We start from the raw sequence: 14793 nt of genomic DNA on the forward strand, positions 1-14793 counted from the left end.
TTCAAGCAATTTACCTGGTACTGAAGTTAGGCTTGCTGGCATGTAATTGCTGGGATTGAATCGGGAGCCTTTTTTTAAAAATTAGCATAAAGAATGAAATGTTTTGACTGACCCAAAATGAACGTTTTTCAAAATTGTCATTTAATGAGAGATTTCAATATTTTTATTCTGATTCAGACCCAAAATAAATTTTGACATGTCAGAACTTCCCATGGAACAGAAATTCTGTTTCAAGCAGCTGTACTGAAAACATGACATGAGTGTTACTTTACAGCTCAGTAACCAGAAGGCAAATAAAAAGAAATCAGTGGTTGTTTTTTAAAAAAAAAGCGTATTTTTTAAGCCTGATTCTTGATTTTTGAGCAATGCTGAATGTAGCTGAATGTTTCAAATAAATTAATAAGCTGATTGAACATGGCACCCCATAATTCTAGATTTTTAATTCAGTTGTTTAGATAACTCTTAGCAAGTTTTTCAATGTTGCAACAGAAAGTAGCAAGAAAATTATATTATTATTTGTATTAGAAGTGGACTTGATTAGAACAAGAACACCAGAACTTTGGCAAAGTTCCAATCCCATTGAAACTAACATTGCAATTCTAATCTATTTCTAATTCACGTGAGATACTGGTTTGAAATATTTTTAAATAATTTCTAGCTATGATGGTTTAAACTAAGTATAATGGAATTAGCTTTTCTTGTTCTATTATGGCATAATTTTGTCAATACTGTTCGCCTCTATAAAGTTTTTGTGGACCTGAGTGAAGGATTTTAGAGAATCATAGAATATTAGGGTGGAAGGGACCTCAGGGGGTACCTAGTCCAACCCCCTGCTCAAAGCTGTGTTTTTGTTCTACATCTTCACTAACGATTTGGAGGATGGGGTGGATTGCAGATGACACTAAACTGGGGAGAGTGGTAGATATGCTGGAGGGCAAGGATAGAATACAGAGGGACCTAGACAAATTAGAGGATTAGGCCAAAAGAAATCTGATGAGGTTCAACAGGGACAAGTGCAGAGTCCTGTACTTAGGATGGAAGAATCCCATGCATTGCTACAGACTACAACTGACTGTCTAAGCATCAGTTTTACAGAAAAGGACCTGGAGGTTACAGTGGACAAGAAACTGGATATGAGTCAACGCTGTGTCCCTGCTGCCAAGAAGGTTAATGTCATATTGGCTGCATTAGTTGGAGCATTGCCAGCAGATGGAGGGAAGTGATTATTTCCCTCTATTCGGCATTGGTCAGACCCCACATCTGGAGTATGGTCTCCAGTCTGATGCAATTTGATATCTATATTTGAGAATTAGGATGAAAATGGGGGCAAAATCTAAGGTTATTTGTTCATTAGCAAGAATAGTGGCAGTATCCAAGGTAGGGATTTTACGAGAGGGTGATGTGTGTTCTGTAGCTGTCTGGCTTTACTCGGTGTTGCCTGGCTTTGAGAGTTCTGAGTTGGGAATTCTTTGCTTTTGACAACTTGAACTGCTTTAAACTAAGCTTTTTGTTTGTTTGAATAACGCAATCATTGATGGAATCAACCCATCCAGAGCGTTTTAAGAAGGTGAAGTGATTGCACCCACTCTACCTTGCTTATACTGTTAAAGTTTTGACACCCCTTTCTTGTGTGTGAAAAGGAAGACCATGTGGCCCTAGTGGAGGAGCATGGAGGTGAAGCGACTGGTACGTGTGGGGGCTCTTTACAGCATCAGTGACTCACTTTAATCACCCACACCCTCACATACTTATTTTAGTTCCTGGAGGAGTTGTGGTACCTTCCCCCATTGAGTAAGACACAATCATACATCAACCATTCATAAATGTAATACATTGGTCTCCAAAGATACTGCATGGGGTTGCAATATATGTCAAAACATAATGGCCAATCACAACACAGGACTTCCTAACACTGTCTTATCATTTCCCTTGTATTATAGACTCACCCTTCTCCAAGAATAGGGATGGGCTGGACTTTAGCCTTCACATTAGCAGTGATAAAGTGAGATGAAATTACAGTGCCCATAAACTCTTGACATGCAGTATGATGGTTAACTCTGTCCTCAAAATGAACCTCCCAACACAAAGTGCAAAGTTGAAAGGCTTTTTTTTTAATTTTGAAGAGCAGCTCATAGACCTGTCCCCTTAACTGAAAAAGTCCTCAGGACAGGCAAAAAATTACAAAGCACTATCTACGGGATCCTCCTAGAAAGAAAAGGACAAAGCCACTCAAGTATGGAGCTATATGTTACAATTTCATCATAGTCAGTGTATCAAAGGCAGCTGACAGATATAAAAGAATCAGCGTGATTGACGATCTTCACCCATCATCAGGAGAAGGTCCTTTCCTACTGTGGTCTGTGTACTGAATGCTGGCTAACAACCCTATTGACAGGAGTCAAGGAAATCTGAGGCTTCCCCAACTAGCACCAGAGTTGTCTTGATAAAAATTCTTCATAAGGTGTCCCTTATAAAGGAAATTATAGCCAGAGCAATAACTGAGAAATTGTTGCTGTGAAAAAATGATTTCCTTAGTAAGGAGTGGTGGCTTCCTTGCCCTAAATCTCTTCTGATACTTGGCCCAATGTCTTCCAGCTGGATTTTATTAGGTTCCAACTCACAGGTTATAACAAGCACTTCCACTACCCTGGCGAGTAACAGTGGCTTGTACTCAAGCACAGCTGACAGTGTTTGTCCGTCAAAGATAAGTCCACCGTTCTGGAGTCTGAAAATTGCTCTGAATCTGTGTGTTATTTTCTGAGAAATGGGTCAAAATCGCCTCTCAGTGAAAACCACTTGATTGTGTACATCACTGGGAATAATACAGATCCCCCAGGCCTTTTTGACGATCAGGACTTCGGAGAAGTTGGATGGAGGCTGAGAAGCCCGTCTGTGCCTCATGCAAAGCCCTTGGCACAAGATATCAAAATCTCTTCAGGCTGCAGTTGGTGAGAAGCAGGCAGTGACTCCTGCCACCAGTGTCCCAGCCACCTATTTTCCCTCTTTCCCTGTCACAGACCATCTTTATATCCCCTGATGGCCTGTGGGAACACGGCTAGGAAGACGGTATTTAGAAACTATTGTATTAATTGCAGAGGGCAAATGTTAAGTAGAAAAAAGATGGATACTGCCAGAGTTATTGGGTTGAGGGGGCAGGACTCAAGGATGTTGCCACTAGAAGGCTGAAATAGCACGGGCAGCTCACAATACTTTGTAAATTTTCCCAGAACCACCTGCTCCAGAAAGCTATGCCAGGAGCTATGCCAGGAACTATCCTATAGGTACCTCTGGAGTCCCACAACACAGTGACGCAGCAACAGCTGGAAGAAATGCTGCATAGAGCTGGGTGTGGGTGTGGCAGGTGCTGTTTTTCAAACAACTGTTCTGCAGAGTGGACGTGCTGCACCATTGCAGGGACCAATAGTGTCGGGTGCTGCACTTAACAGTCTGTCACAGAAGAGCCTCCCTTTGCCAGCTGAAGCCAAAAGGGGTTTCCAGACATGCAAGAGTAACATGAGACAATGAATACACAGGAACTGCCTGTTTGGTGTTCAAAGTTCAGTATCCGCCCATTTCTGAGAACAGTACAAGGAAACTAAATTCCTCTCTTCTCTGCAGAAGCAGCCATGGCTGCTGCAAATCCAGCAGAAAGGCTCCTAGATGAACTGACTTGTTCGGTGTGTCTGGATTATTTTAAAGATCCAGTGTCTTTAAATTGTGGGCACAATTTCTGCCAAGCCTGCATCACTCGGTGCTGGGAGGGATTGCGTACAAACTTCTGCTGTCCTGAGTGCAGACAAACCTTTTCCCAGAGAAATTTCAAACCAAGCAGACATCTAAGGAATATTGTAGAAGCCTCCAGATCACTTCCACTAAAGTCAACAAAAGAACCAGAAGCTGAGAGAGTGTGTGAAAAACACAAGAAGGTTTTAGAGCTCTTCTGTCAAGTGGATCAAATACCCATTTGTATGGTTTGCCATCTGTCTCGAGATCACAAAGAACACACTGTGGTTCCCATAGAGGAGGCTGATAAGGATTACAAGGTAAGAGATCACAGGACGGTGTGAAAGCTGGAATGGCCAGGAATGGTATTTTAATTAAATAATTATTGCAAAACCAGCAGATACTATTAGAGACCCTTAAGAATTATACTTTAACAAGAACAGATTTGTAATACACTCTTATTAACCTGTTGCGGCCCAGAACCATTTTTAGCACCAATGAGAACCCAGAAAAGTCAGTTCCGAAGTGGCCCAAGAGATACAATTTATACATCTAGCACAGTACTATTACACTGGAACTGTTGCTGACCTGGGAACAATATATTGCTAGAAATATAAAACCATCTTGTGTTGTGCACTTTTCATGATTCTGGGATGGAAGAAACACTAATTCAAATCTGACAAGGAGAAGGGATTTGAACAGGGATGTGTCACCTTTCAGGTGAGTGCCCTAACCATGGAATAAAGTGATGTGAGGCTTCCTCCATTTCCCTGTTGAAGCTATTCCACTGGTTCAAATGAGTCATTTGGACCAAAGAGAGAGAAACCACAAGCATGAGAATGGTTCTATAGCTGGGGGTTGGAGCAGTCACTCAATTTTATTATATATTTACTATTCTTGAAAATATAAAAAAACGGGGGAAAACCCTCTAAAAGCATAACAACTAAACCAGTTTTTCTTTTGTTAGGAACAAATTCAGAGCCGTATGGAGATTTTGAAGAAAGAGAGAAAAAGGATTCTGTCATTTAAATGGAGTGGGGAAAATAAAAGCCAAGAACTGCTGGTAGGTGCAATTATTGCTCAGAAGCAAATGTGCACAGGGACTTTATCCACACAATGGTTAGTTTGAGTAACATCAGAGGAAGAGTGAGAAACATGTTTCCTTCCATGAAAGAGTATTACTTATTTATTGTCACTGTAAAGAAAAGCTGGTTTGGTTTATGGAAAAAGGAGCATTAAAAAAAGATTTTTAATAATCCAAATATATTCATTGATAATATGAGTGTAATTTGTTTACTTAACAGTAGTTTCTCCTTTAGTCTTTCAATGTGAGCTGGCCGAAATTTTTCAGCCAACAAAAACTTCCTGTAGATAAATGAAGTTTAATAGAAAACCACCATTTTCATGGAAAGAAGTCACTTGCAACAAATTTTTCAATTTTTTGGCAGGAATTTTCATTTTGGTTTTAAAAAGCTGAAAAAATTTCAAGTTTGGTTTTTGTCTCTTTCTTTTCCTTTTTACTCCTTTTTTGCCACTGAATACACTAAAATGAATAAATTCCAATTTTTTGCCCTAGATTTTCCTTTTTCTTTTTGCTGCTTTTTCAAAAATGGGAGCACTTTTGTTAGGAACAAATTCAGAGCCGTATGGTGATTTTGAAGAAAGAGAGAAAAAAGATTCTGTCATTTAAATGGAGTGGGGAAAATAAAAGCCAAGAACTGCTGGTAGGTGCAATTATTGCTCCAAATAGAAATGAATAAAAAAAAAAAAAAATGGGGAGGGAATTAACTTTATTTTGTTACATTTTGGGAAAAGGGAGTAACAAAAATGTGAAATTTTTCACAAGTTATTTCAACTCATTTTACAAACAAATTACATGTGTTTCCGTTTTGTACTTTGTGGAATAGAAACAATGCTGAAATTTCAACTTTGATTGCAAATTCCCCCTACCTCCCAATTCTTTGGCCAGCTTTACTTTCAACAAAGATAATCACAACAGAATTATCAGTGCAGCTGCTATAGGAATCTGCTTCCCCAGAGGAGGCTAATCATTTAAGGCCTACGCCAAAGCCTACTAAAGTCTTTGGAAAGATGCCCATTGAGTTTGGTGAGCTTTGGAACAGGCCCGTAGTGATATCACTGATAGACATTGCCATGAAGGAGATTTGGGTTCCAAATCTGGTCTGATTTTCTGCTCCTCAGGTATCAGGGACCAGACAGTGCTCCAGAAACATCATGAATTGGTGAGCTTCTCTCTGGTTCACATGCACACATTCCTAAGTGACCTGAAAACTCAGATTTGCATGTGCAAATAGGTGTCCTCCAAGAAGCCCAATTTTTGCTCAAGGTGCCTGTGTGAATGAACATCAAAGATTTATGGTGTGCTAAAATCTATGTATCCAAGACTGTTTTCAGAACTCATGAGAGCAAATGCTGGAGCTCAAACTTTTTAACCAGTTTTAGAAAACATGGCCCTATATGTTTCTGTGTATTTTGTGGAGAGCATCTTTTCCCCAGTTCAAGTCCTAGTGCTTCTTAGTTTGGGTTCTACTGTTTGCTCTCCACAAATAATCTTTGCCAGTGCAGTTCTGGGTCCCACACCTGCTGTCCTTCCTGTTATTAGAAGGAGCTGGTTCTCTAGAAGCCACAGATAGCAGAATATCCGAATCATGCAAGAAAAATTCATATTCTAAACACCAGTTAGGACTCTTGAAAATCTATTGGAAAATCTTCTGTCTACTGAACGTAGAGTATGTGCTCAATAAAATGTCAGAAGTAAAATTCTATGGGATTGCAATGATATGCTCCCATGTGCATACATAAGTCTTTATAAAATGACCCATGACTCACTCTGTGTTCCTCTCCTTGACCTGTGTTTTCCCTGTTTGTATCTCTTCATTTCAGAAACAGCTAGAAACTGAGAAGCAGAAGATTGTGTCTGAATTTCAGAAATTGTGCCAGTTTCTGAAGGAACAAGAGCGACTACTCCTGGCCCAGCTAGAAGAGCTGAATAAGGAAATTGAAAAGAAGAGGGATGAGTATGTTGCCAAACTATCTGAGGAAATATCGTCTTTCAGTTACCTGATCAGTGAGATGGAGCAGAAGTGCCGGCTGCCAGCTAGTGAATTCCTGCAGGTGAGATGGTGTTAGAAACACCCCTGAACCTCTCACAGAGAAAGAAAATCTTCTAACCCTTCACTTTTGGAGTGTAGGTGTTGAAGGTCAGAACATACGTTATTGCTAAAATATACATTGTTTTTCCTTAAGGGCTTGACCAAATGCCCTTTAAAGTCAATTGAAATATACTTCTTGCTACAACGGACATTGGATCAAGCCCTAAATGAAAAAAAACCAAACTTCTTTTGAATTCTATTTGGAGAAGACTCCTAGAAAAATGTCAGACTCCAAACTCTGTTCAACCAGTGTCCTAATGCAAGAACAAGCGGACAGTCAATAAAATTAGAAGGTGGCAAATTCAGAACTGATGCAAAGAAACACATTTTCACACATTGTGTAATTAGACTGTGGAACTCATTGCCACAGGATGTTGTTAAGACTAAGCATTTAGCAAAACTCAAAAAGTGATTGGACATTTATATGGATAACAAGAATATCCACAGTTATAATTAATGATAACAAAAATTTATAATGGATATTAAACCTCTTGCTTCATTGCTTCAGCCAATCTCTAACTATTAGAGAGAAGGATGAGAATGTGGGGGGGGGGAGATTTTTTTACACCCTCCCCTGAAGCATATGTTACTCTCCCCCTTTAGAGACAGACTATTGACCAGATGGACCTGAGATCTGATCCACTCTGGCATTTCCTGTGTTCCAAATGTTAACTTTAAAAAAATTAAAGATGGAACTGGACGTTAATTATGGAAATAGCTAAGATTGAAGCTGTTTCTATTTTAGGCCTGATTTTGCCACTCTTCCTACATACCATAAAAAAGGGGAAATTTTGGCCTCCAAATTGATACATAAGGCTGAGGTTGTGGTGATTTTTGCCTGTGAGTGTCAGGAAGATCTTTGTTCAACACATTGTAAGACTGAGCCCTCTGATTCCATGTGCCATCTGGTTATTCAAATGTTCTTACACAAAGAACTTTTGTGCCTCCATATACAAACCTCCTGAGCCTAGATCCTCCAGTCAGAGCATTTATACAAATGAGGAAAGGCAACACATCTAAAGATTGTGTTTGTATTAATAAGTAGCAAATAACTGCACTTAGAAACTGAAACTATGAAGACAAAGCAGGAGGGATCATCCGAATGCTATATCTGGGACTGAATTTTCTTTTATCTTTCTCCTCTAGGACATTAAAGGCACCTTGAGCAGGTAGGTGGTTCCTTCTCCCTCATTCTCCCTTCCCAATGCAGGCAAGGGATTTTGGACAGGAGACATTGCTCCTAATGGTTCAGCAGTGCACAGCATGGGGCTGATTCCCAATCTCCCTCTGTTAAATCTAATCCTGGGGCTAGTGTCATTTTTACTAGACTCCAGAATAGACCAGCCTGAGAAGAGTTATTTACCTACAGATCGGGTATTTATTTATAGTGCAACTGGAGGAAAGGATACCTCAGGAGATTGTGACTGGAGTTTTTCATTTCTAGGTCAAACTCCACCTACATTGGTAGCGAAGGAAAGTCAATGCTGTCCTATGACTATTTAATGAGCTGTTTGTTAATTGTTTCTTATTATGCAGTGAGCTCTATTGGTGTGCTTGGTGTGACAGCGATATGATGGAAGAGACATTCCATGCTCTAAAGTGTTTATAATGTGCTATTATTAGTAGTACTATGGTAATTCCTAAACGCAAAATCAGGCCTCAATAAGCTGGGCACTGCACAGACACATGGTGAAAGACAGTCCCTGCCCCAACGAGTTTATTGTCTAAATAGACACAAGAGACAAAGGGTGGGAGGGAGGAAGGATTCAAATCAATGTAAGATGTCTTGATTGAATGTCAAAGGCAAAGTGCTGCACTTCGGAAGGAAAAATCAAATGCACAAATACAAAATGGGGAATAACTGGCTAGACAGTCGTACCGCAGAAAAAGATCTGGGGGTTCAAGTGGATCACAAAATGAATGAGTCAACAGTGTGATGCTGCTGTGAAAAAGGCAAATGTCACTCTGGGATGTTGTCATGGGTTGTCCAACTCACAACAAGTGGCGCCTCTCCCTGGTTGATCTGAGGATTAGCTCATTCCAGGTCCAACTTCTCCGCTGTCAGACTCTCCCCCCACTGCCTTAAAGATGGATTCCAGGGAAGAGCCCAAGACAAAGATGCCTCCTTCTTTTAACAAGTTTCCTGAACACCTCCTGGGGTCAAGTGATTGTCCATGTCCGGCGATGGGCGTGATTTTTCCCTCTTGAGCCAAAGGCCTCCAAGGTGTTTATGCCAGTCCATTGTTCCTGTATGCATGTCTCTGAGAGGCGTGAACACTTAGCTTCGTGTTTGTCTGCATCCATTCAAGCCTTGTGAGAGACATATTTGGGGATATGACCTAGCAGAGTTTCATATCTGTGCATGTGTGTGACATTGCAGGAAACATGCTACGGTAACGCTAATGTTCAGTATGTCATGAGCATTCCAAAACCACCTTCCATGGCATATTTTGCATCAGACAGTACACAGTTACACTGTAAGGGTGAACATGAATGATACATGGATCACACCATAAGGGTGCATATGGGGTACAGTGTGTTACAGAAATGGGTTAGTGAATCTCACTCCAGATCCTGGTACAATGGGGATGTACATCACCACAAGGATTGTCACTAATTGTCTCCCTTAACTGGTCTACAGGATATAGGTCAGGCAATTTGGCTTATTCACTCTCACGATACAAGAACAAAGGGAAGTTCAGTGAACCTGAAAGGCAACTAGTGTAAATACTTTTGTTTACACAACTCATGATTAACCTGAGGAAATCGTTGCCACATGATATTACTGAGTTTTATAGAGTCATAAAGTTTAAGGCTAGAAAAGACCATAAGATAATCACATTTAACCACCTGTATATCAGAGGCCCTTACATTTCACCCACTTATTCCTGTATTTAGCCCAATAACTTGTGTTTGGCTAAAGCCTAACTTATGTTTAACTAAAGCATCCTCCAGAAAAGCATTCAGTGTAGATTTGAACTTGTCAAGGGATGAAGAATCCACCGCTTCCCGTGGGAGTTTCTGCCAATGGTTAATCAGCCTCAAAATATCTGCCTTATTTCATATTTGAATTTGTCTGCCTTCAGTTTCCAGCCGTTAGTTCTTCATATGCCTTTGTCTGCTAGATTGAAGAGCCCTTGAGTACCCAGTATATTCTCCCCATGAAGGTGTTTATACACCAGACTCAAATGCCACTGATCTCTCAGTATAAGGCATTCTCTACCAACCCTCAAATCATTTTTGTGGCTCTTCTCTGCACCCTCTCCAATTTTTCAAAGTCCCTTTTAAAATGTGGACACCAGACCTGGATGCAATTTTCCAATATTGGTCTCACCAAAATGAACAGGAAGTTGGTAGCGTCACAGCTGGTAATATACCTATTCGTGGGTCAATAGAGAATTTAATCCTCCAAGGTCTGCTGAGCTACAACCATTCACTAAAATAAAATTCATTTTAGAAAAAAATAAATATGACCAAACTCCATCACAAGTAACACTAGGTGATTTGTTCTTCAGATGTGAGAGGGAGAAGTTTCAGAACCCAGTGGCCTTTTCTGTTGAACTGAAATGGAGAATCTGGGAATCGTCTCAAAAAAATGCATCTCTGGAGACCATAATGGAGAAATTCAAAGGTAATAAACAGTCACTCTGGGAATTTTCTCACATATGTTACATTGATAATGGACAGAGCTGGGAAAATCTCTCTGGGAAAATGATTGTGAATGGGGATTGGCTCCAAATGATTATTTGATTATGAATTCCCTACCAAGCTCCCAATAGAACACCTACTCACTGGGTCAGGATCCTATATTCCCACTCTCTGGGGGTTCGCAATAAACATTAACTCTAGCTTGAGCTTCCTGCTGAATTCACTGTTTTCAAGTACGTTTGTTTGGGTTTTTTGTCTGCAAGTCCTCCCGTGTCATCATAGTCCGTCTCTTACATTCGCGATTCTACACGTTTTACCCTCCGGAGCTGGAGATAATGAGACCACCAGATCTGGCCGGAAGGATGAGTCAGTTGTACTGAGTACTAGTGGTACAGGGGCAGATTTACAATAGTTTGGATGCTAATCAGTGAAAACGTTTCTGTTTATTGGTCTGTCTCTGAGTTATGTGTTTGTTTCAGAAGGTATGTCTACACTGCAATTAAACACCTGTGGCTGGCCGGTGCCAGATCCTGGGCCTCAGGCTATGGGGCTCCTGGGCCTCAGGCTATGGGGCTGTTTAATTGCAGTGTAGGCTTTCAGGTTCGGATTGGACTCGGCTCTTGGACCCTTCCTCCCACAGGTAATTTCTTTAGTTTTTAGTATTTGTGGTTATTTTAGTGATGCGTGTAAGGGTTTGTATTGATCTGAATTGCACTTAGCCTGCTTAACTATAACTTAATAACATTTATTTTCATTTTGCTTTTGTGCTAGAATATTAACAATGTAAATATATTCATCAACATGAGAACATGACATTTAATCTTTTTTATCCTTTTCTTCCTATAGACTCACTGTCGTCTAGACACAAGTTGAACGTAGGTAAATTTCTGGGATCAAAGGGGCAGTGAAAATTTCATATGAATGATGGTGTCTCACTGGCAGCACCATAGTTGAGGTTTTGTTTCAATTTTGCATTTGACAGAAGCTGAACACCGCATCACTGGTGGCCACACAGATCTTTCCTAAAAATGGAAAAGTAGATTCTTTTCTCTTTTATAATTTAGAATTGTTAAATAGTGGTTGGGCTAAGCAGGTGGGCTGGGTGGGGCGGAGAAGTGTCTCTCTCTAGAGATCTAACTGTTTAAAAAGGAGTCTTCTGGAAATTCAGAGAGGAACAGCTCATCTCTTTTTTAAGAACAATTTATGCCCAAACACACATCCCCTGGCCATATTATTATTATTAGTGAATGCACAAGTGGTACAGTAAAGATGAGGGAAAGTTCAACTTGCAAAAATATAAAGTAAAGAGATAAAGGAGAAATGTGTAAGTCAAAAGTAAAAATGTTAGACGTGTCAGAAGGGCTTAGGTAGGCATCACACATTTTAGCCATTCAATAATCTTGGAGCCAGCAGTGTGGAGTCTGGAAAGCCCCCTCTTAGATTAGCCCAAGACAAGCAGCCATTCAGTAAGTGTGTGGTGTCCTCAAGCACGCCGCAGCTGCACAGAGTCATGGAGGACCAGTGATGTCTCTGTAGGAGCCGTTTTTCTATTGCTCAGGTAGCTCTGATCTGCAGGAGGGAGGGGGCTCTGCAAGGAGCCGGGGATGTGAAGAGTTGCATCATTGCACTGGAGGACTTTGGATTCCTTGTAATCTGCTGAGACCCTCCTAGGATGCCAGGATCTCGAACCACGGTTTTGGGGAAAGGTGGGTGCAGAAGGGGAAAGATTTAGTGGGCTTAATTGCCAGCTCCTTTGATGCTGCTCTGTCAGAGCGAATATGCATTAATGTGCATGGAAACAGACCCCAGAAACAGCTCCTCTGCAAGGGAGTCACCCCAATCAGTGTGAAGCTGGAATATGGGCTCTACAACAACTCTGCTCCCAGCCTTCAGAGCATTGGGTGGATTGGGGACATACTGGGGCACAGACAGAATGCATTACACTGTGGGTGCTCTCTGCTTTGCAACCCTGAGCTTCCTGTAACTTACACTTGGGGCCAGGTTGACTAAAGGAAGGAGAAATGTGGCTTAAAATCACCTCCCTCTAATCCCCCTTATTTTTACCCCAAGCACCAGAATGGAATAACTAAGGATCAGACTCTGGGTTTTGGGGGCCTGGCTCAGCTGAGCTGATTCTTTCACTCTGTCACTGAACTGGCTCTGTCAGGGGCGTGAATCCCCCGTGCACATTGCTGAGATCTCAGAGCTGCTCCCCTACAGAGCTGGGTAAATCCTGGAGGGAGGAGATGGCTGGACTCTCTGGAACTGGCTACGGTAGGTTCTGTCACTGACAGGATGGGACCCTCCCCCAGGGCTGAGCTCTGCCCTTAACGCTCTGATTCTCTCCCTGCAGAAGAAACACCTTTCGATCCAGACACAGCCCATCCCAACCTCATTGTGTCTGCGAATCGGGGAAGTGTGACATGGGGCAGACGGCAGGCTGTACCCAACAACCCTGAGAGATTTGACACTGAACCCTGTGTGTTGGGCTGTGAGAAATTCACCTCGGGCAGACATTACTGGGGGATGAAGGTGACAGAGGAGAAACTCTGGGCTATGGGAGTGGCCAGAGAGTCTGTGAGGAGGAAGGGTCAGATCAGCTTTACCCCTGAGCATGGGATCTGGGCTGTGGAGTGTAGAGAGGATCAGTGCTGGGCTCTCACATCCCCTGAGCCTGGCACCCCCTTGTCCCTGAGCCAGGAACCCCGCTCGATCGGGGTGTATCTGGACTACGAAGGGGGGCGGGTGGCGCTTTTCAATGGTGGTAATGGGGACCCGATCTTCACCTTCCCGCCGGCTTCTTTTGCCGGGGAGAGACTCCGCCCCTTCCTCAAATTGAGACACAGGGGAGCTGCTGGTCTGCACTCTTCCCCATTTGGGTTCACTTTTCTGGGAAAACAGTTCTAGGGCCAAGGTGCCCAGCTCACACAGTGCCCCTGAGGTGCACCAACTGTCCCCATGAAATGGGCTCCCCTAGCCCCACTGACTGTACAGATGACCCTGGCCTGGAGGACTCAGCCAGCCAGTCCCACCTCACCCCCACAGACAAGACTGAAGAAGCAACAGTCTAGCCATAGCTCCATAGTTGTGGAGCTTGGGGGGAAAGGACAGACAGGTGCTCTAGGCTGGGACTCTATGCTCCTTGGAGGCCAACTCTGTCTGGAGTGAGTGGGGGAGCGTGGGGGGGTGTCTCAGCAAGGGAGGAGGGAACCCCCTGTGGCAGAATGACCTAGCCAAGGGCCAGGAAGAGACAACTCAACTGGGGCAATGGGAAACAGGGGGAGGCCTGGCTGGAAGAGGAGAGCAGGGGTGTTTATAAAGTCATGTTAGCTGGTCGTTATTTAGCCACAACCAGGTAATATATATTTTCAAATACAGCAGTTAGTGTGTGTACCAGTTGCGAAGGCTGAGATTTGCAAAACAACCCAAGTGACGTAAGACTCACTGATTTTCAGTGGAAGGTGTGCTCCTACATAACTTGGGGAGGGATTTTCAAAAACACCGGAGTCATATTCATCATTATGTTAGTTTAAATGCAATAATGTATTTTCCAGAATAGTGCATCTTCCCCACGCAGGCAAACTACTTATTTATTCATCTTATTATAGTCCCCCAGTGAATGGACCTGAGAGGGAAATTTGTCTGTTAAAACTTTCTGGAAAGCTCTGGTTTGTTGTGCGAGGTGCATTTTGAGACAGAAACAAAAGATTGGTGCCCACATGGATTTTGCCAAAATAAATTTTAAATGAACTGAGACCGGAAAGCCCAATCAGTTCCCTTGTTTTGACTGCCCAGTATAAGATATAAATGGACAAAGAGATGAGAAATATAGGATTGATGCAAAATATATGAGTGGTGCTAAAGATCCATTGTGCACTGGATTTCCTGAAAGATCATCTCTTCCGCCCCTTATTTATATCATCAAGTAAATACTCTAACAGTGTTACTCTGGGAATACCAGTTTATAAAATAAATATGGATGGATCGTATGGAAAATCCCTTTGAGATGCACTCAGTTAAAACTAAAATGTGCAGCCTTTGTTACATCTGAGTTATGTACAACTGTGCAAGCTGTGTTTAAAAATTGCATATTTGTTCTTCATGTAACTCATCTTTCTTTATCTTGTAGAAATCTCCCTGATTTCCCTATAATTGTATCTGAATTGTCTCCCAAACTGGTCCTTGTAAAATGTGGATAAATGTATATTTTGATGGTGTATATTCATATTATTAAGTTTGCTGGCAGTAA

At 41.9% G+C, this 14793-nt stretch overlaps 1 protein-coding gene across 1 annotated transcript; it reads left to right on the forward strand.

Annotated features, from left to right (window-relative positions):
- The first annotated feature begins 3626 nt into the window (after positions 1-3626).
- On the forward strand, positions 3627-13451 carry LOC137164984 (zinc finger protein RFP-like). Its single transcript, XM_067566054.1, has 7 exons — positions 3627-4043; positions 4691-4786; positions 6628-6858; positions 8043-8065; positions 10412-10527; positions 11391-11423; positions 12898-13451. The coding sequence occupies exons 1-7, from the start codon at positions 3627-3629 to the stop codon at positions 13449-13451; spliced, it is 1470 nt and encodes a 489-aa protein (XP_067422155.1).
- The last annotated feature ends 1342 nt before the right edge of the window (positions 13452-14793 follow it).

The sequence above is a fragment of the Emydura macquarii genome, unplaced genomic scaffold, assembly GCF_026122565.2.
Source record: "Emydura macquarii macquarii isolate MOO-44397 ecotype Brisbane River unplaced genomic scaffold, CSIRO-AGI_Emac_v2 contig_2705, whole genome shotgun sequence".
Taxonomy (NCBI): domain Eukaryota; kingdom Metazoa; phylum Chordata; order Testudines; family Chelidae; genus Emydura; species Emydura macquarii.

Coding starts and splice junctions, on each gene's coding strand:
- LOC137164984 (XM_067566054.1), top strand. CDS start 3,627: ATGGCTGCTGCAAATCCAGCAGAAAGGCTCCTAGATGAACTGACTTGT. Junction 6,859..8,042: donor CAGCTAGTGAATTCCTGCAG/GTGAGATGGTGT, acceptor TTTCTCCTCTAG/GACATTAAAGGCACCTTGAG. Junction 8,066..10,411: donor ATTAAAGGCACCTTGAGCAG/GTAGGTGGTTCC, acceptor TTTGTTCTTCAG/ATGTGAGAGGGAGAAGTTTC.